The sequence below is a fragment of the Lonchura striata genome, chromosome Z, assembly GCF_046129695.1.
Source record: "Lonchura striata isolate bLonStr1 chromosome Z, bLonStr1.mat, whole genome shotgun sequence".
Classification (NCBI taxonomy): Eukaryota; Metazoa; Chordata; class Aves; order Passeriformes; family Estrildidae; genus Lonchura; species Lonchura striata.
In genome coordinates this window covers 39,150,915-39,165,171 of record NC_134642.1, presented here as the reverse complement: position 1 = coordinate 39,165,171, position 14,257 = coordinate 39,150,915, and the positions used below count along the sequence as shown (strand labels likewise).

The following is a 14,257-nucleotide window of genomic DNA, read 5'->3' as shown; positions in this document are numbered from 1 at the left end:
TTATATCAAGCTCTTTCTCCAGGAGACAACGTCCAGGTTACTTTGATGAATGCTGCTGAAAGAGCGTGTAGCAAAATGTGACAAAACAGGAAATTCTCAGCCCAATCTCACAATCACTTTTTTGTCCCATTCCATGCACCAAGTTAGCCCTCAGAGAAGGAGGCTGGGGAACCCCAGAAACAGTATTCCATGGACTACATACAAACTTTCTCTCTGTGTCTGCACCTGAAACTCCCACATCACTCCTGCACATAGCCCATGGGCTCCCTGACTGGCAAAGTAGGGACCACAAAGCAAGGGGGATGTGTGAAGTGACCATGAGAGAGGGTAAAGTTTGGGAGCTGGGGTAGTGGAATGGCCTCTGCATTACCAGGCTGCTCCCAGTGTGTATCTGCCATGCAATGAATTATATTTAATCCTGTTTTTCTCACATGCTTACCTTTGATACCAGTTCCTCCTCAGCTTCCCAATTAGCCTGTTCATACTTGTAAGGAAGTTCTATCAAAATAATAGTTGTGTTAAACAGGAAACTACTTAATTACATTTTCCCCAGTAAAGCCATAAAGTGGCCCCTTTTTCTTTAACAAACCCACATCCAAAGTCTTCAGCCTTGTGAGACTTTTTCAGTGTTTCAGCTCTAAAAGATAACACAGTAAGGTATAATATGCAATGGTTTATAAACTGGAGCAAGCACTCCAACCAGATAACTGGCAGCTCCCTCAGGACTGGCTTCAGACCTTCTCAGTTCACCACAGATCTCAAATACTGTAAATGGAAATCAGACTTCAGCTGTGTGTTGGCTAGATCACACAACAAAAAGAAGGCCAAGGGGATTTTTTTGGTTTTGTTTTTGGATTATTATTTCCCCACATAGCAAGCAGTAGGCACAGGAAGGGACAAGGTTTTGGCTTCGAGGCTTTGGAAAAACAGAATTCAGTTTTTCCATTCTGTCATTACTCTAGGAAACTCTACACATTAAAAAATCTCGCTCTTGTACATAGACGCCTCTTGGAGATACTTGGGAAGACTGGATAATAGCTGAATTCATAACCAGGAAGGTACTCCTAAGCTAGAGCTTACTGGTATTGCTCAAATGTACTTCTGCAGGAACAGGTATTACAAAGAATTTTAACTCTTGTGAAGGTACTCTGACTTTATAACGCTGCACCAGACAAGCAAGTACCTGGAAAGAAAAACTCTGCCATAAAACCCAGCATTTAATAAAGTGGTTTTCCCCCCGAGAGCTCAAGCACCTGCAGAAAGTGAGCTGCTGTCATCACCTCCCTGATACTGAGGCCATGACTTGTTCACAGCATGGGGAAAAAGCTTGACCAGAACCCAACACTTCTTAAGCCCACACATGCTAACGATTAGGCTGTAAGACCTTGACAGGAGGTAGATACATAGCTCTAAGTCATATACACTTTATGAAAGCATAACTTACAAGTCAATGATTTAAAATAGAAGCATGTGGAAGAGAAGTGGAAGGTACCAGCATGGGCCTACTGTAGACAGCAGCATGAGCTACAAGCAAACAGCAAATGCCACTAATTTAAAAATATGTGAAGAAGTCAAAACTTTATATGGAATTTAAACTAGTTCTTTACACTGGGTTCATGCTGGATTGATTCACCACCTTATGACATATATAGCACAGTATATGACATTTTTTAATCTAGAGGAGATCTTCACTTGGCTTCGCAAAGTCACTCATGATTCCCCTGATGTAGGACATGGACAGGGCGCCCCAGGTGTGCTGCTCTGCATGTTGAAGATTATATAAAAAGGGAGACTATTACTTTTCATATTCTTTAATACTATTACTGATACTATCATTAAATGAGAGAATATCCCTGAGGCTGGGAAAACCTCGGGGAATGTGGGAGCTAACACCTGGACTCAGGATTGGTTTCCTTGGCTATTAGAGCTGGCTGAATGGTTTGAACAGATAATGGTATCTAATTTAATTACACATTAGACAAAACACTTCTGATTATTATTCATCCAGCCAGGATTAATGAATTTCTAAGTCCTCCTTCCATCCTAAATTTTTTCTACTTTCTCATCATTTATCTCTTTTGTTTTGAAGCTCATCTGAAATCTACCTGTCTGAAGAGAGAGGTTTGCTTCTCTAACTTGCATGATTTTTTTATAAGTGATGATGATCCCTAAATTCATTTCCACAGTTCATAATTTGTTTCTCAGGTCATCAGAGAAAGCATTTAAGCCACAAAATCATTCTTATAAAGCACTGATATTCCGCCTTTCTCATCCACTATATAATATAGAGTCCTTTTAAAGGCAGAACCCTGTTGTAAACCCTCATTGATTTAGAATTCCATACATCAGCCATTAATTTCTAATCCATTTGGCATCTGTACACCTTTTTAAGTATTATTTCTTTCTCCACAGCATAACCGGTGAACTATTGAAATCCGATTTATTTTAACCATGTAGTTCATCCTGATGAAACTGGATTACTAAATAATTTTCTGCTCTGCTGTAGACACCACTTACTTTCCAAATGCAGACCACAATAGAAAACCAGATCAGGGATTAGACTATTTAGTGTATAGCTGGGACAGATAAGCAGTGGCAGGAGGAAATTTGGAAGGCAAACTGGAAGGCATTCCAGCAAAGTCCATGGTGCTACGGAATTGTCAGAGACGTCGGGCACAGCAGCAAGAGAGCTGCACTGCAGAGACTCACCAGCAAAGCAGGCAGAGGAGGCAAGGAGAAGACAAAGGTAGCTGCAGCCATGCAGGCGTGACATTCCCTGGGCTACCCACGAACAGAGATCCCAGCCGAGGGTGCACAACCTCCCCACCACCCACAGCCCCAAACATAGCTCCTTTCAGCCAGGCAAGGAATAATCCCCCAGTGATTAAGCATTAAGCTGCCAGCTAATTTAGAGACAGTGAGATCTAAACACAAGCCCTAAATGAAGGTGATGATGAATATAAGGTTCAAAGACGAAGCTTCTCATGAAGCAGGAGAAATGAAACTAAGAATATTTACTTTCCTCTGAGGTCTCTAAAAATTTTTCTTAGGAACTTAACATTTGCAAACTGCTTATCATATTTCTCTTAAGGCAGAGTCTAGGAAAAAGTCTGGCCAGCAGCAGTACATAAAAAGCAATTCTCACCTATTTAAGCTTTTAAAACCTACAGAAGACCTCAGATTTTTCTTGGAGTTGCTATTACTCAAAAGTACATGGCAAATCTTGCTTTGCTACCTAATACCTGCTGGTTTTGAAGCCAATGCAAATACTGTTTTTTTATTCACAGGCCATTGTTTTCAAAGTAAAGCACTTTGGGGAATAAGTGTTTTACTTCAAATAATTGTGTTTCCTGTTTGGGGAAAAACAAACTAACAGGTTTATTCATTTAGAGAACTTCACAACTGCAGATTGCCTTCTACTTTTTTGGAAAAAAAAAATTTTATCATGTTAAATAATGTTAACCCACAAATTCAGTAAATGCATGGTATTTGCAAGATAATCCAATAAGGCCATTATGGTGAATCTCCAAGGGACTAGTGGCCATCAGGAGGGGAAAGGAGACAAAACTGTGAAAGGAATTCCCTAAAGCCATTTTTATGTTGCAATGTCAGGAGAAAATTTTTGTTTTACAAATATCAGTTTGGGAGAAGGAAGGAAGATAATGATACAGGTAACAAAAAAGAAATTTATGCCCATGGAAATATATTTCAAATCCTACACAAGATCTTTAAGGAAAACAAAACAGCCTTTATCTATATAGTAATATAGATATTTTTATAGTTTATAGTAATAAGATATTTTTACCATTTTTATACTACAATAACTAAAAATGTTCCTTAAATTAAATTACTGAGGTCCAGAGTGACCACCTTTGAGTCATACTAATTTTAGCAGCTGTTTATGTGGACAAATAATTTGAAATTTGTGCTGTTACTAACATCCATCAAACAAGCAATACAGTTACTAAACCCAGGAATATATACATAAATTCTTATGGAAATAAATAGCACAATACCTTTGTGCTTCCGAGATCTTATGAACCACTTAGACCTGGTATTTAGATTTATCCTCTGCTCTGAAATTCTAGCTACCAACGTAAACTACAACTGGTAACTTCATTCTTGGAGCACTGGATTTAATCTTTTTTACAGTTGTCACATAAAGGGCAGTTCCTGGAAGTACTTGCAGCTGCACAGGTAGAGAAGAGAGTCAGGTCTTCATCAGCAGTTCCTTCTTTGCATTCCAAAATAGCCAAATCTACCCAAAATGCGCAACATATTTCTTGCTTCTTAAAGGGATTAGCTACTGCACTCTACGAGCCCAACAATCAGATTATATTATGTATATACACATCTTAAAAGCATGTAAAGAAACAATTTTCACTGCTGTCTTGCAAATTCCTAGATAAGACAGGCTAAAATTCCCGGTTGACAGAACCCAGAAATTGCTTTAAATATTTATATGACATTGCCCTCTAGAGGAAACCGAGAAAAATCTGTTTTAGTAGAACTCTTCCACAGATGAAAACATGAAATGTTGTTTTCAGCAGAACAATTACTGTTTGTTAGAAACCATTTTCAGTGAGAACATTACACATTGGTTTGGCTCCATTTGTCATCCACGAGCTTTCAAGACAGAATTCCCCAACCTCTAGCCTAGGGCTCTGTATTCACATAGATGGTACCACAAAGTTTACTGGCTATCACATGTCTGTGTTTTTCTCTTTGTTACCAGAATAAAAATAGCCCAGGCTACAAAAAATTGGTAAGCAGTTAGTAATTCTTTAGTTATGATTGCAAAAAAAGACACTGGTCAAAGTGCAGGAAGATGGGAAGGAAGACTTCCCTGACTTTTGTTTCATCGAATTCTTACCCTGCTAGCCTGGACCTATTTCAGTGATTAAGTAATGACCTAGGAAACACAGGTCAAAGTTATTACTATATTCAAATATTTATTTTGCAAGTTGTTTGTTTTTTTGAAGATCATCTGGTACCGACTATAGAGAAGGGTTAAAACCAGACCTTGATACCTTTTTAAACAATAGAAATAAGTCTTAGGCATCAGCTGAAAGAATAACCTCTTTCAGTCATGTTTTGACAATTCTGTTTTATTTTGAAAAAGCCTGAATCCATTTTCCATCTGTCTCTAGTTTCTCACATTCTTGTTAGAGAGGCTTCAGTTGGTATTCCTGAGTCTTGGATGCTCTAGGGTGAAGTTTGCTGCTAATAGTCACCATTTGTCTTACTCTTGTCCTGTTTTGGAAGGTACAAGTATTCTTGAACTGCCCCAAATCTTGTCACAGTGCCTGCCAACTTATCTTTTCCCTGTTATGGATCTGTTAAACATGTTTTCCTTTGGAGGTTCAGGTGATCTTGCTGAACATCAAACATTTTACCCAGAGAAAGAAGCAGGAACAGTGAGTGATACTGCAGAGTCTGCAGTTGATACATATGCCCTTCCCATCTTAGTCAACATCTGATAAAAAGGAGACAGAAAAATAAGTTTCAAGGAGCATGTGATACTGTTTGGAGCTGGATGCAAGTATCACATGAGCTAAAAAAAGCAATGAGTTTTCCATATTAAAAAATCCCATCCCAAAAGCCTTCCACTGCAACCACTTTCTCTGTGATTATATACCTGTCTCTTTGCTGATCTCATCTGTTTATTGTAGTTATCCTATCACTTATGTCCACAGATGGCAGGTCCGTGTTGACAAACTGTCTCTGAGGCTGATGTTGAGCTTGTGACTCCTTGTTCACCATTTTCCAACCCTCCCTGCTCCTGTCCTTTACAGTCAGGCCAGATTTCCAGTGACAGGGGATAAGTGGGTTTTAAGCTGCCATCATTGTTAATACTTTTAGCTCTGGAGGGTCACAGTTTAGTTCTAGTACATCTTCCAGGAAAGCAATTGTCACACCCAGAGTTTGCCAAGAAGGTATGATCATGTCCTGCTTGCAGAGCAGCCGCAAAACACATCTAAGAATGAGAATGCTACTCACTTAGACCATGCTGTAAGAAAAACTATTTGAATGAGGACTGGAGAAGCTGTCCTTTCCAGGGCTCATGACACATGAGTCAGTACAGGTGGAAAAGGACAACTTCCTAGATTCTCACTGCCACTCAGTAATCTGGCTCTAGACACCTCTTCCTTTTGCACCAGCTCAGAGTGTCTGTCTCAAGAAAATCAATCTTTACCCACAGCCTGCTTTGTACAAAATTCTGGACTCCCAGAATACAAAGAGAAAGTCACATTTACACTTTAGAAGATGCTGTGAATTACTGCACATGGCAAACTGGTGTGTTTGGGCACGAGCATTATAGAAAGAGTAGGAATAATGGGCATGGAATGTTCCTTGCTTGTGTCTTTGAACATCTGTATTTTTAATTATTGATGGCTCAGACACTGTTCTGTGCTAGCAAATGCACTGCTGGAGAGGCTGTGAAAACAACTGACGCTGTGGCTGAAGGCCTCACCTGTTACTTGGCTGAGCAGTGGAAAAGAGCAACTCTTAGTTTGCACATTCCAGCAGTTTTCCAATTAGCTACATTCTCCTGCACCTTGACTGTACTTCAGATGACCTGACATCACAAAATGTTTGCTGTGTGTCAGGCTGAAAATCTCACTCAGGGTGTAAAAGTGATCCTGCTAGCACTTTGGTATCAAGGTAAATGACAAGGCACAAGGCTGATTCACCAAAACAAGTTGTTCCCACAGAGGATGAGCAGGGAGGGAAGAGCAGGGAGGACAAAGCTCCCTCCCAAACACTGGGCTTGTTCTCTTGTAATTACAGCATGGTCAAACCAGCAAATTAAATGGAGAGGCACAGCCATACACTGGGCAGCAAGGTACAGATTTCTAATCAGAACTTTCACAGCACATTAAAACAAAAACAAAGCACAGAAAAAACCGTCTCTATAACCTCTGAAGTTTTTACACCTCCTAAGACAACATCACCAACCACTGTCCAAGTCTTTCCAAGCCTGATGCAATTGCTTGGACAAACATGCAAACGCGTAGAGGATGTGAGCTATTTAAATCAGTGGAAGTCTTTCCATCACTTTTTATGGGCTTTAGATAAAACTTGTCTGAGCAAGAAGATCAGATGCAAATTTGAGGCAGATGAGGGGTTCAGAAAGTCTGTTGAGGAGGCAGTTGTGGTGATGGGATGTTGCTAGTGGCCATTGCTACAAGGGAATGAGTTGTGCCTCTACAGCAGCTTGGCATAGGAACATTAAGCAGGACGGTAGGAACCAGAGGGTGAGGTGAGGAGGGAAAACTGAGTGAAGAACACACTCAGATTAATAAAGCAAAGATGACAAACCAGCTAAATGATCTCTGCTGAGTCTGGGGATTAGTGACCTTCTATTTAAGATTTTGGCTCTTAAGAGAGGATTTGGAATAAAGCTCATTTCTTCAGAGCAATTTATTTCTCAACACGTGTGGCTAAGTCTGCTCATACCCTCCAGGAAACATAAAACCAGGGAAGAAAAACATCTCTTCTTAGTTTCTCAGTTCTGCTAAATTTTAAGAGAGGGGAGAAGGGGGAATTAATATCCACTATCAAGCAGGGGATTTATATCCACTATCAGTGTAAAATACAGCAGCCATGCTTCAGAGGGGACTGCATGCTCCAGATCTCAGGAGCACAATGAGACTTAGGCTGTGCCTTGCAAATGTTAGACATAGGCTTTCTCTCATTTTGTGCAGGTTTAGCACACATTTACTGTATCCCAGCTCACAGCAGCTCAACAGGATGAGGAAACACTCAACCAAATTCCCTATGTGCTGCTTATTTTCCATCCTCAGGATTTGTGCACCAGGCAGCTTGGAGGGCACATCAGCACAGGCTTCTCATCCTTGCCCATGATACCAAGCCCCACATTTCAACCTCTGTGCCCTGATGCATCACTTAGCAGCAGGAAAACTGGTAATATGGTATAAAAAAGGAAACTAATTCAATTCCACAACAGGTTGGGGGTATTTTTTAGGTCAGTTACAAGAACTTTATTCCCTGAAACTGCATTTGGAGGCTGCAGTCTCCAGGACCACTGTATTTGTTTTTCACTGTGTAGTCAATGTTGTTAATATTTTAACATGGAGCTTACACATAATGTCTGCCCCTTGGCCAAAGGCAAAGGGACAGGATAAATTTCCATTATTTTTCCTATTAAAAAAAATATTTTCTTGTGGACATAACCAAGAAAAGGCCCTACTAACACCAGGAAAAGCAGCTGCTTATACTGAGCAGCACTTTGTGTTGGCAGCACTTTTGTTATAGGAAGGAGGTGAGGAAACACAGTAAGGCAGAGCAATCGATCCATGCAACCTGATGTGCCTGGGAGTTGGTGGTGCTGTTAGACAAAGCTTTCTCCAATGACCAGTGATGGTTTTCTTGGGGTGATTTTTCTGTAATAAAAAGGATGTATAAAGGAGATTGCACTGCCAGGAAGATAAATCCCCAAAAACCTCCAATGAAACACAATCCCATCATAGGCAGAGAGACTTGAACTACCCCCTTCCACCATAACACAGGCATTCATACACCTCAACACACAGCCCTACTAAGGAATGGATTTGTTACCCAAAACATAGCCTGAGAGCTGCAGCTGATGTGCTGAGGGAGTTCCCACAGTATCCCATCCCCACATATCAGTAGGGGCACATGGATGCATTTTGAATACATGCTGAGTAACAGAGTTAAACAAAATCTTGCAGATGCTCCAAAGACAACTGCAGCTGCCAGGACAGGGACAAAGTAGTCATGGCAAAGACAGCCATCCTCCTGAAGCAGTGACAGTGCCTCAACACAGCATGGTAGGAAGCAGTGCCCCATGGAAAATGTAAAATTGGAGCACTTGAATATCAAAGAGTGACCACATTTGGAGGGGAAGCATGTTTCTCCCAGCGAGAAAATATTTCTATTGCAGGAGCAAAGCAGTTTATTAAAAAAAAAAATAATCCCATTCAAACTTCTGAGGAAAGGGGATCTCAATAAAAAAGTGCCTTGAAAGTGTTTGTCTTCAGACAAAACAGTTTTTAAATCACATCCAGATTTTTGAGCAGCTCTTCTCAGACACAGTAAATACTTCACTGCTCCCAGCCCCAAAGCACATGCACTGCTCTGCAGGTATAGGTCCGCTCCTTGTCTGCAGGGCTCACAGCACAGGAACAAAGAAGATTGCCCTAGTGAAGACCCCTGTTCAGAGCAGAATCTGTCTCTAATTACAGCCAAAAACTGCATGATTTGTTTCTAGCACCAGCAAGAACTCATTTTTTCACAAAGAACATCAAGATTTCACCCAGCAGAGACCAGGACTGTTAATTAATGCCACAGCAGGCAGCACAAAGTGCTGTGCACATTTTGAGACCTGTAATTTCGTTGGACATTTTGAATTGTCCTCTGTAATCAGCTGCTAGCACTTACAGAGAGGCAGGACAGTGCTTAGAATGTCCATATATCACACAACTACTAATGGCATTGATGTGTGAGGAGCAGCAGGACTTTACCTTCATAGTTCCAGCTATCCTGGAGGCATGAACATAAAATGTGCAGTAGCAGCAAGCACTCATGAAAGACCTTGGCTCTACTGGAAACCCTCAGCTTCAGCTAAAGTAAAATATTTGCCTTTAGTAGTGGCACTTGAAGTTCCCTCTCCATTGCAGACCTGATTCTTAAAGGTCTTTCTCAACATCTCTGAAAGGAAACTGAATTCCCTGAAATGTGGCATGCTTTACCTATTCTGAGGAGGAGTCTCAGCAACTTCCCCAGGACACTGACTGAAGAGGAGAGACTAAAAAAGCACTGTGCAAAGGTATGGCTGACAAAATATTTCTCTCTTTGGATTTTTTGGAAGCAACTCCAGTTTGTGGGTTAAAAAGAAGCCAGCCACTTCTCTGACTGTATTCCCACATATGGCAATGTTTGGTGATTTCTGGCAACAAGAAAGATGGTATCTTGAAGGAGTGGTTGGGTTTTCTCAATGACAAAATTATAATACTAATTCATGTTTCTACCACACTGTCAACACTGGTGATGTATCTTACTCTGCTTTTTACAAAAATGAATTTGAAAATCTACTTAGCACTGATTTTAAAGATTAAATGTATATGGTAGCTGTGTCCAAGCACTGCAGCTATGCTTGATGAAATTCATAATCAAATATTTCAAACTGAATTATATTAATGAAAAAATTTTTTTTTTGCAGTGCTCCAAGGACTTTCTCAAAGAAGCCCCACTCAGTTATGTTCAAGAAATGAAGGATCCATCTGTTATCTCTAGAAATACTAACAGCATCCCTTCAGCAAGTGAGTAATAGCCCAAAATGAGTAGAGTTGATCCAAAATACATAGGAAGTTGTTGTCGGGGGGAACATAACCCATGCATTTTGCAGATACAGTTGTATAGACAGAAGATAGATAAATAAATATGCAGAGTTTTGACTAACCTTTGTTCAATATTCCAATACAGCTAATTTCCCTGCAATTGTGTTTGATAGACACACAATTTGCTAACTCTAAAGAGAGCAATAATTTTCCCTCAATCACTAACATCACCAAAAATGACACCACCTACATTATTCCTCTCTAATGTAATAATACCCTGTTAAGCAAAAAGCTTTGATGACTTTATTACTCCATAGTGTTTTTCTAAATGAAAAGGAAAAAAAAATAAAATAAACAAGTTCAGCAATAATCAACCCATCTCTGCTGTTTACATGAAAATCATGTGGAATTTAAATAAATAACCTTTCTTTAAAGAAGTCATATTCAGCTTTCTTAGCAAGGAGAGAGAGATGAGTGGTACTCACAGCTGGCTCCTCCAGGAAGTGTTTTGCTGCTCTTACTGTGTCTGATCCCATCACCGTTCTGAGACATGAGGACCTGTGGGCCCACCAAGCAAGGCCAAAACAGCCCTGTCTGTCCAGGGCTGCCCAATCTGTTCCAGCTCCTCTGACCTTCCCCTGCATCCTCTAGAGGCTGACCACATCCATAGGATAGCAGAAAGGACTGTGTACCCTCACCTCTTCTCTCTTGTTTTCTGGTGCATTAGTTTAGCCCCTTGGAACAGGGAGGATTTGGATGGCAGGCTGGAACTAAAGCTGAGGTTACATGAAGCCCAGGGTATGTGAGAACACTTCTGCAAACCCTACTGCAACGTGGAGCTGTGAGACCCCCATGCCAATTCCTCCATTGTAAAGGGAATAAATCAGAAGATTTTCCATAGCATCAGTTTGAAAAATTTCTTCATCAGGCAAGATAGGGCTGCCCTGGAACACTGGGCAGGCGTGGAATAAACACACAAGCAGTGATTTTGCTTGCTGAGTCTAACCTGGTGCTGCAGGAACTAAGGCAATATTTTACCTTCACTGATCATGTCTAGGCCCCACTAAGTAAATCACACCACAAATCAGAGCACCCACAGCCCCTTGTATCGACCTGGAAATGTTTCTCACTCAGCCAGGGAATAATTAGGCAGTCAGAAATTGAGTCAGTACTAGTGTGCTGTCAGACAATGTACTAGTCAGTGTGCTGTCCTGCCCCAATAACTCTTTGAAAAACTAAGGGGAAAAGGGCTTTGCTACTTCCACCATAGCAGCAATATGGAATTCTCTAGGAAAGCTTATTCTTGGAAGCAGTCTTCCCAGAAGGCAAGTTGATGTTGCCTTTCATACTATTATAAAGCTAGACAGAATTATTCTGAGCACCCCAGTGGAGAAAGATTCTCAAAGCATCCTCAAGCACTCCAGATGCACAATGTGGGAACATGGGGTTGGAGCTGCCAGCCAGCTCCCACATAGGAAAAAGCCAGCTCTCCAAACTGGGAGCATCCTCAAGGTCCCAAACTGCCATCCATCAACATCACCTTTGTCAAATAGCAGTTAGACAAATAGTCAAATAGTAAGTTACATAAGGATGCTGTGGATGTTGAAAATAAAATGGGTTTTGACTACAAAATGTCCTAAATTTTGGCCTAAATTGGATGTTGAATATTCTAAAACAAGATTTTAAAAACACTGGCTCCACACCACTAAAACTGTGTCTTTGTAATGGCCCAAAAAAGTAAGGAAAATGGAGCACTTAGTTCCCATTAGCTGCAGTCACAGCTTGCCAGTTTAATAACAGAACTTTCCAAAAGGAACAAGCCCCATATTAAGCCCTCAGAGATAAGCCAAAAGAGAACAGATAGCCCAAGATTCTTGGCTTCATTGGCTATTAACTCTCATTTTGCATTTTTAATAAGATAACATTATTGCTGCCCACTGCAAGCAATTCCCTTGTATTTAGAAAAAGTGACATCTGACAAAGGGGAAACAGCAAACTAAGTGCCTTTTGCCATAAACACTCTCAAATTTGGAGGTGCCACTGACCGATACTGCCACAGTACCAGTATGTATACACTTACTGAATTACAAGCTAGGAATTACAGATCATACCTGTAAAACCACAGAAGGTTGAGCTGCCCAACACCCACAGATTGAGGAGTCACTGCTTTTATTCTGCCACATGTCAGAACTGGGAGTGATGGTCAGCCCAAACTCCTGCCACATTCAAGTGAAGTTATCCCGTTGTTGGGGTCACTTCACTAGGATTTGGTTTCCAAAGGTGTCCACCCCCAAAATAAATTCCCTTTTGGCAAGAGGGAGAGAATTTCATGCCCTCAGGTACATTGTAACCTCAGGAATGAATGAATGTTTACATCCTCATCTACAGCAGAGAAAGGGTTTTGCCTTTGCAAAGGGTAATGTGAGAAAGTGTACCAGCCCACAAAGAGCAATACTGGGAAAGTAACTGAATTTACAGAATAGCTGAATTTAAAAAAAAAAATACCACAAGAACAATCTGTATCATTACAAGAATCCTAATTTTTTTATTTGAACTCTTAAAGATTTCAAGTTTTCTGGATCAGGAGACATCAGAAGAGAGCAAATGTATTAAAGTCAAAGGGAATTTATTAAAATGAAGTTGTTCCAAACTGGAAAATAAAAAATGTCTTGCTTCGATAAAGTCTCAGACAACACTTGGCTGTCAAATACACTTCTCTCAACCAAAATAATTCAACAAAAAATATGAGCACCTGTAAAAATATCTTCCGGTGCTGCTGCATCTGTGTTCATTTTTGCTTAAGAAAACCATTTTATAAAAAACCAGGAAGGCTCCTATTTTAGTAAAGCCCCTCTGGCAATTATGATGTGTAATTTTTTGACCCAATGACTCCTGAAATGTTTTCAGCGGAAGTGTTAGTAGCACACGCAGGCTAATTATCAATTTGCTTTTCTTACTTATTTTCTACAAGGCCTTAAAAATGAATCCATGACTCTCTCTTGCAAAGGTCAAAACCTCTGTTCCTGGACTTCCAACAGTATCAACTGTGATTTGCACCATGTGGCACCAGAGGCAGCTGCTGCTGGTGGCTCTGCCACCCTTACCTTGCTCCAGTGACATCCACACCGACCATCAGCTGCCCGTTCAGAGAAAGGATCTCGTCTTTCAGGCGCACTCTCCCACACTTCCCAGCCGGACTGTTCTTCTTCAAGTCTGTCACCCAGATGCACCCAACATCGAGCACAGGCCCCTTATGCGCCTTCCTCTTCTTTCCTCCCCGGCGCTTCTCCCCATAGTCCCCCAGAGCAGGGATATTCCCAAAGCTCAAGCCGAGGACTTCATTTTTCCGCATCTCTTGGGCCAGGTACATGGTGCAGATCTCCGTATCCAAAGCCCCACAGCTCCCTGGCTGCAGGTTGCTCTCGTCCACAGAGAAGTTGAGCTGGATGTACTCGCTCAGTTTCTGGACGGCCGAGCGGCAGAGCTGCTGCTCGGCTCCCTCGGCCCCCTCCCGCCAGCTGTTCTGCAGCCACTGGCACAGGAGGGGCAGGAAGAACCCCGCGTTGTCCTGTGTGATGGGCATCGCTGTCCCTGGGCATCCCCTCACGGCCTCAGCCCCGGCCCCAGTCGAACATGCTGGAGAGGGACTGCACGTCCAAAGCAAGCTCCATGTAGTCTCACGGAGATTTTCTGGGAGGTTCCAGCTGTCCAGGAACAAAGTCAAGGAATGTTTGGTGTCACGGCGCTACAGCCGTCCCTACGAACAGGCTGGTGGGACAAGTTTGCCAGCGTCTGTGGCCGTGCAGGTCTGCCTGCCGCCGGTGTCCCCGCTCGGTCGGGTACCAAGCGTCCTTCCCACCACGAGCCCCACGGCGTCTCGTCCTGCGAGGGCAAAACAGCGCGGTTAGAAGGGCCCGCTCTCCTCCTGCCAT

The 14,257-nt window shown here is 41.7% G+C and overlaps 1 protein-coding gene across 1 annotated transcript in view; it reads right to left on the bottom strand.

Moving 5' to 3' along the window:
- The window catches only part of PDZD2 (PDZ domain containing 2), a 137,077-nt gene extending 123,021 nt beyond the window's left edge, over window positions 1–14,056 (bottom strand). Inside the window, exon 1 of the mRNA XM_021554724.3 lies at window positions 13,430–14,056. Coding sequence (XP_021410399.2) covers window positions 13,430–13,908 — 479 coding nt within the window. The 5' untranslated portion in view covers window positions 13,909–14,056. The remainder of the gene's footprint in view (window positions 1–13,429) is intronic.
- Window positions 14,057–14,257: the final 201 nt, after the last annotated feature.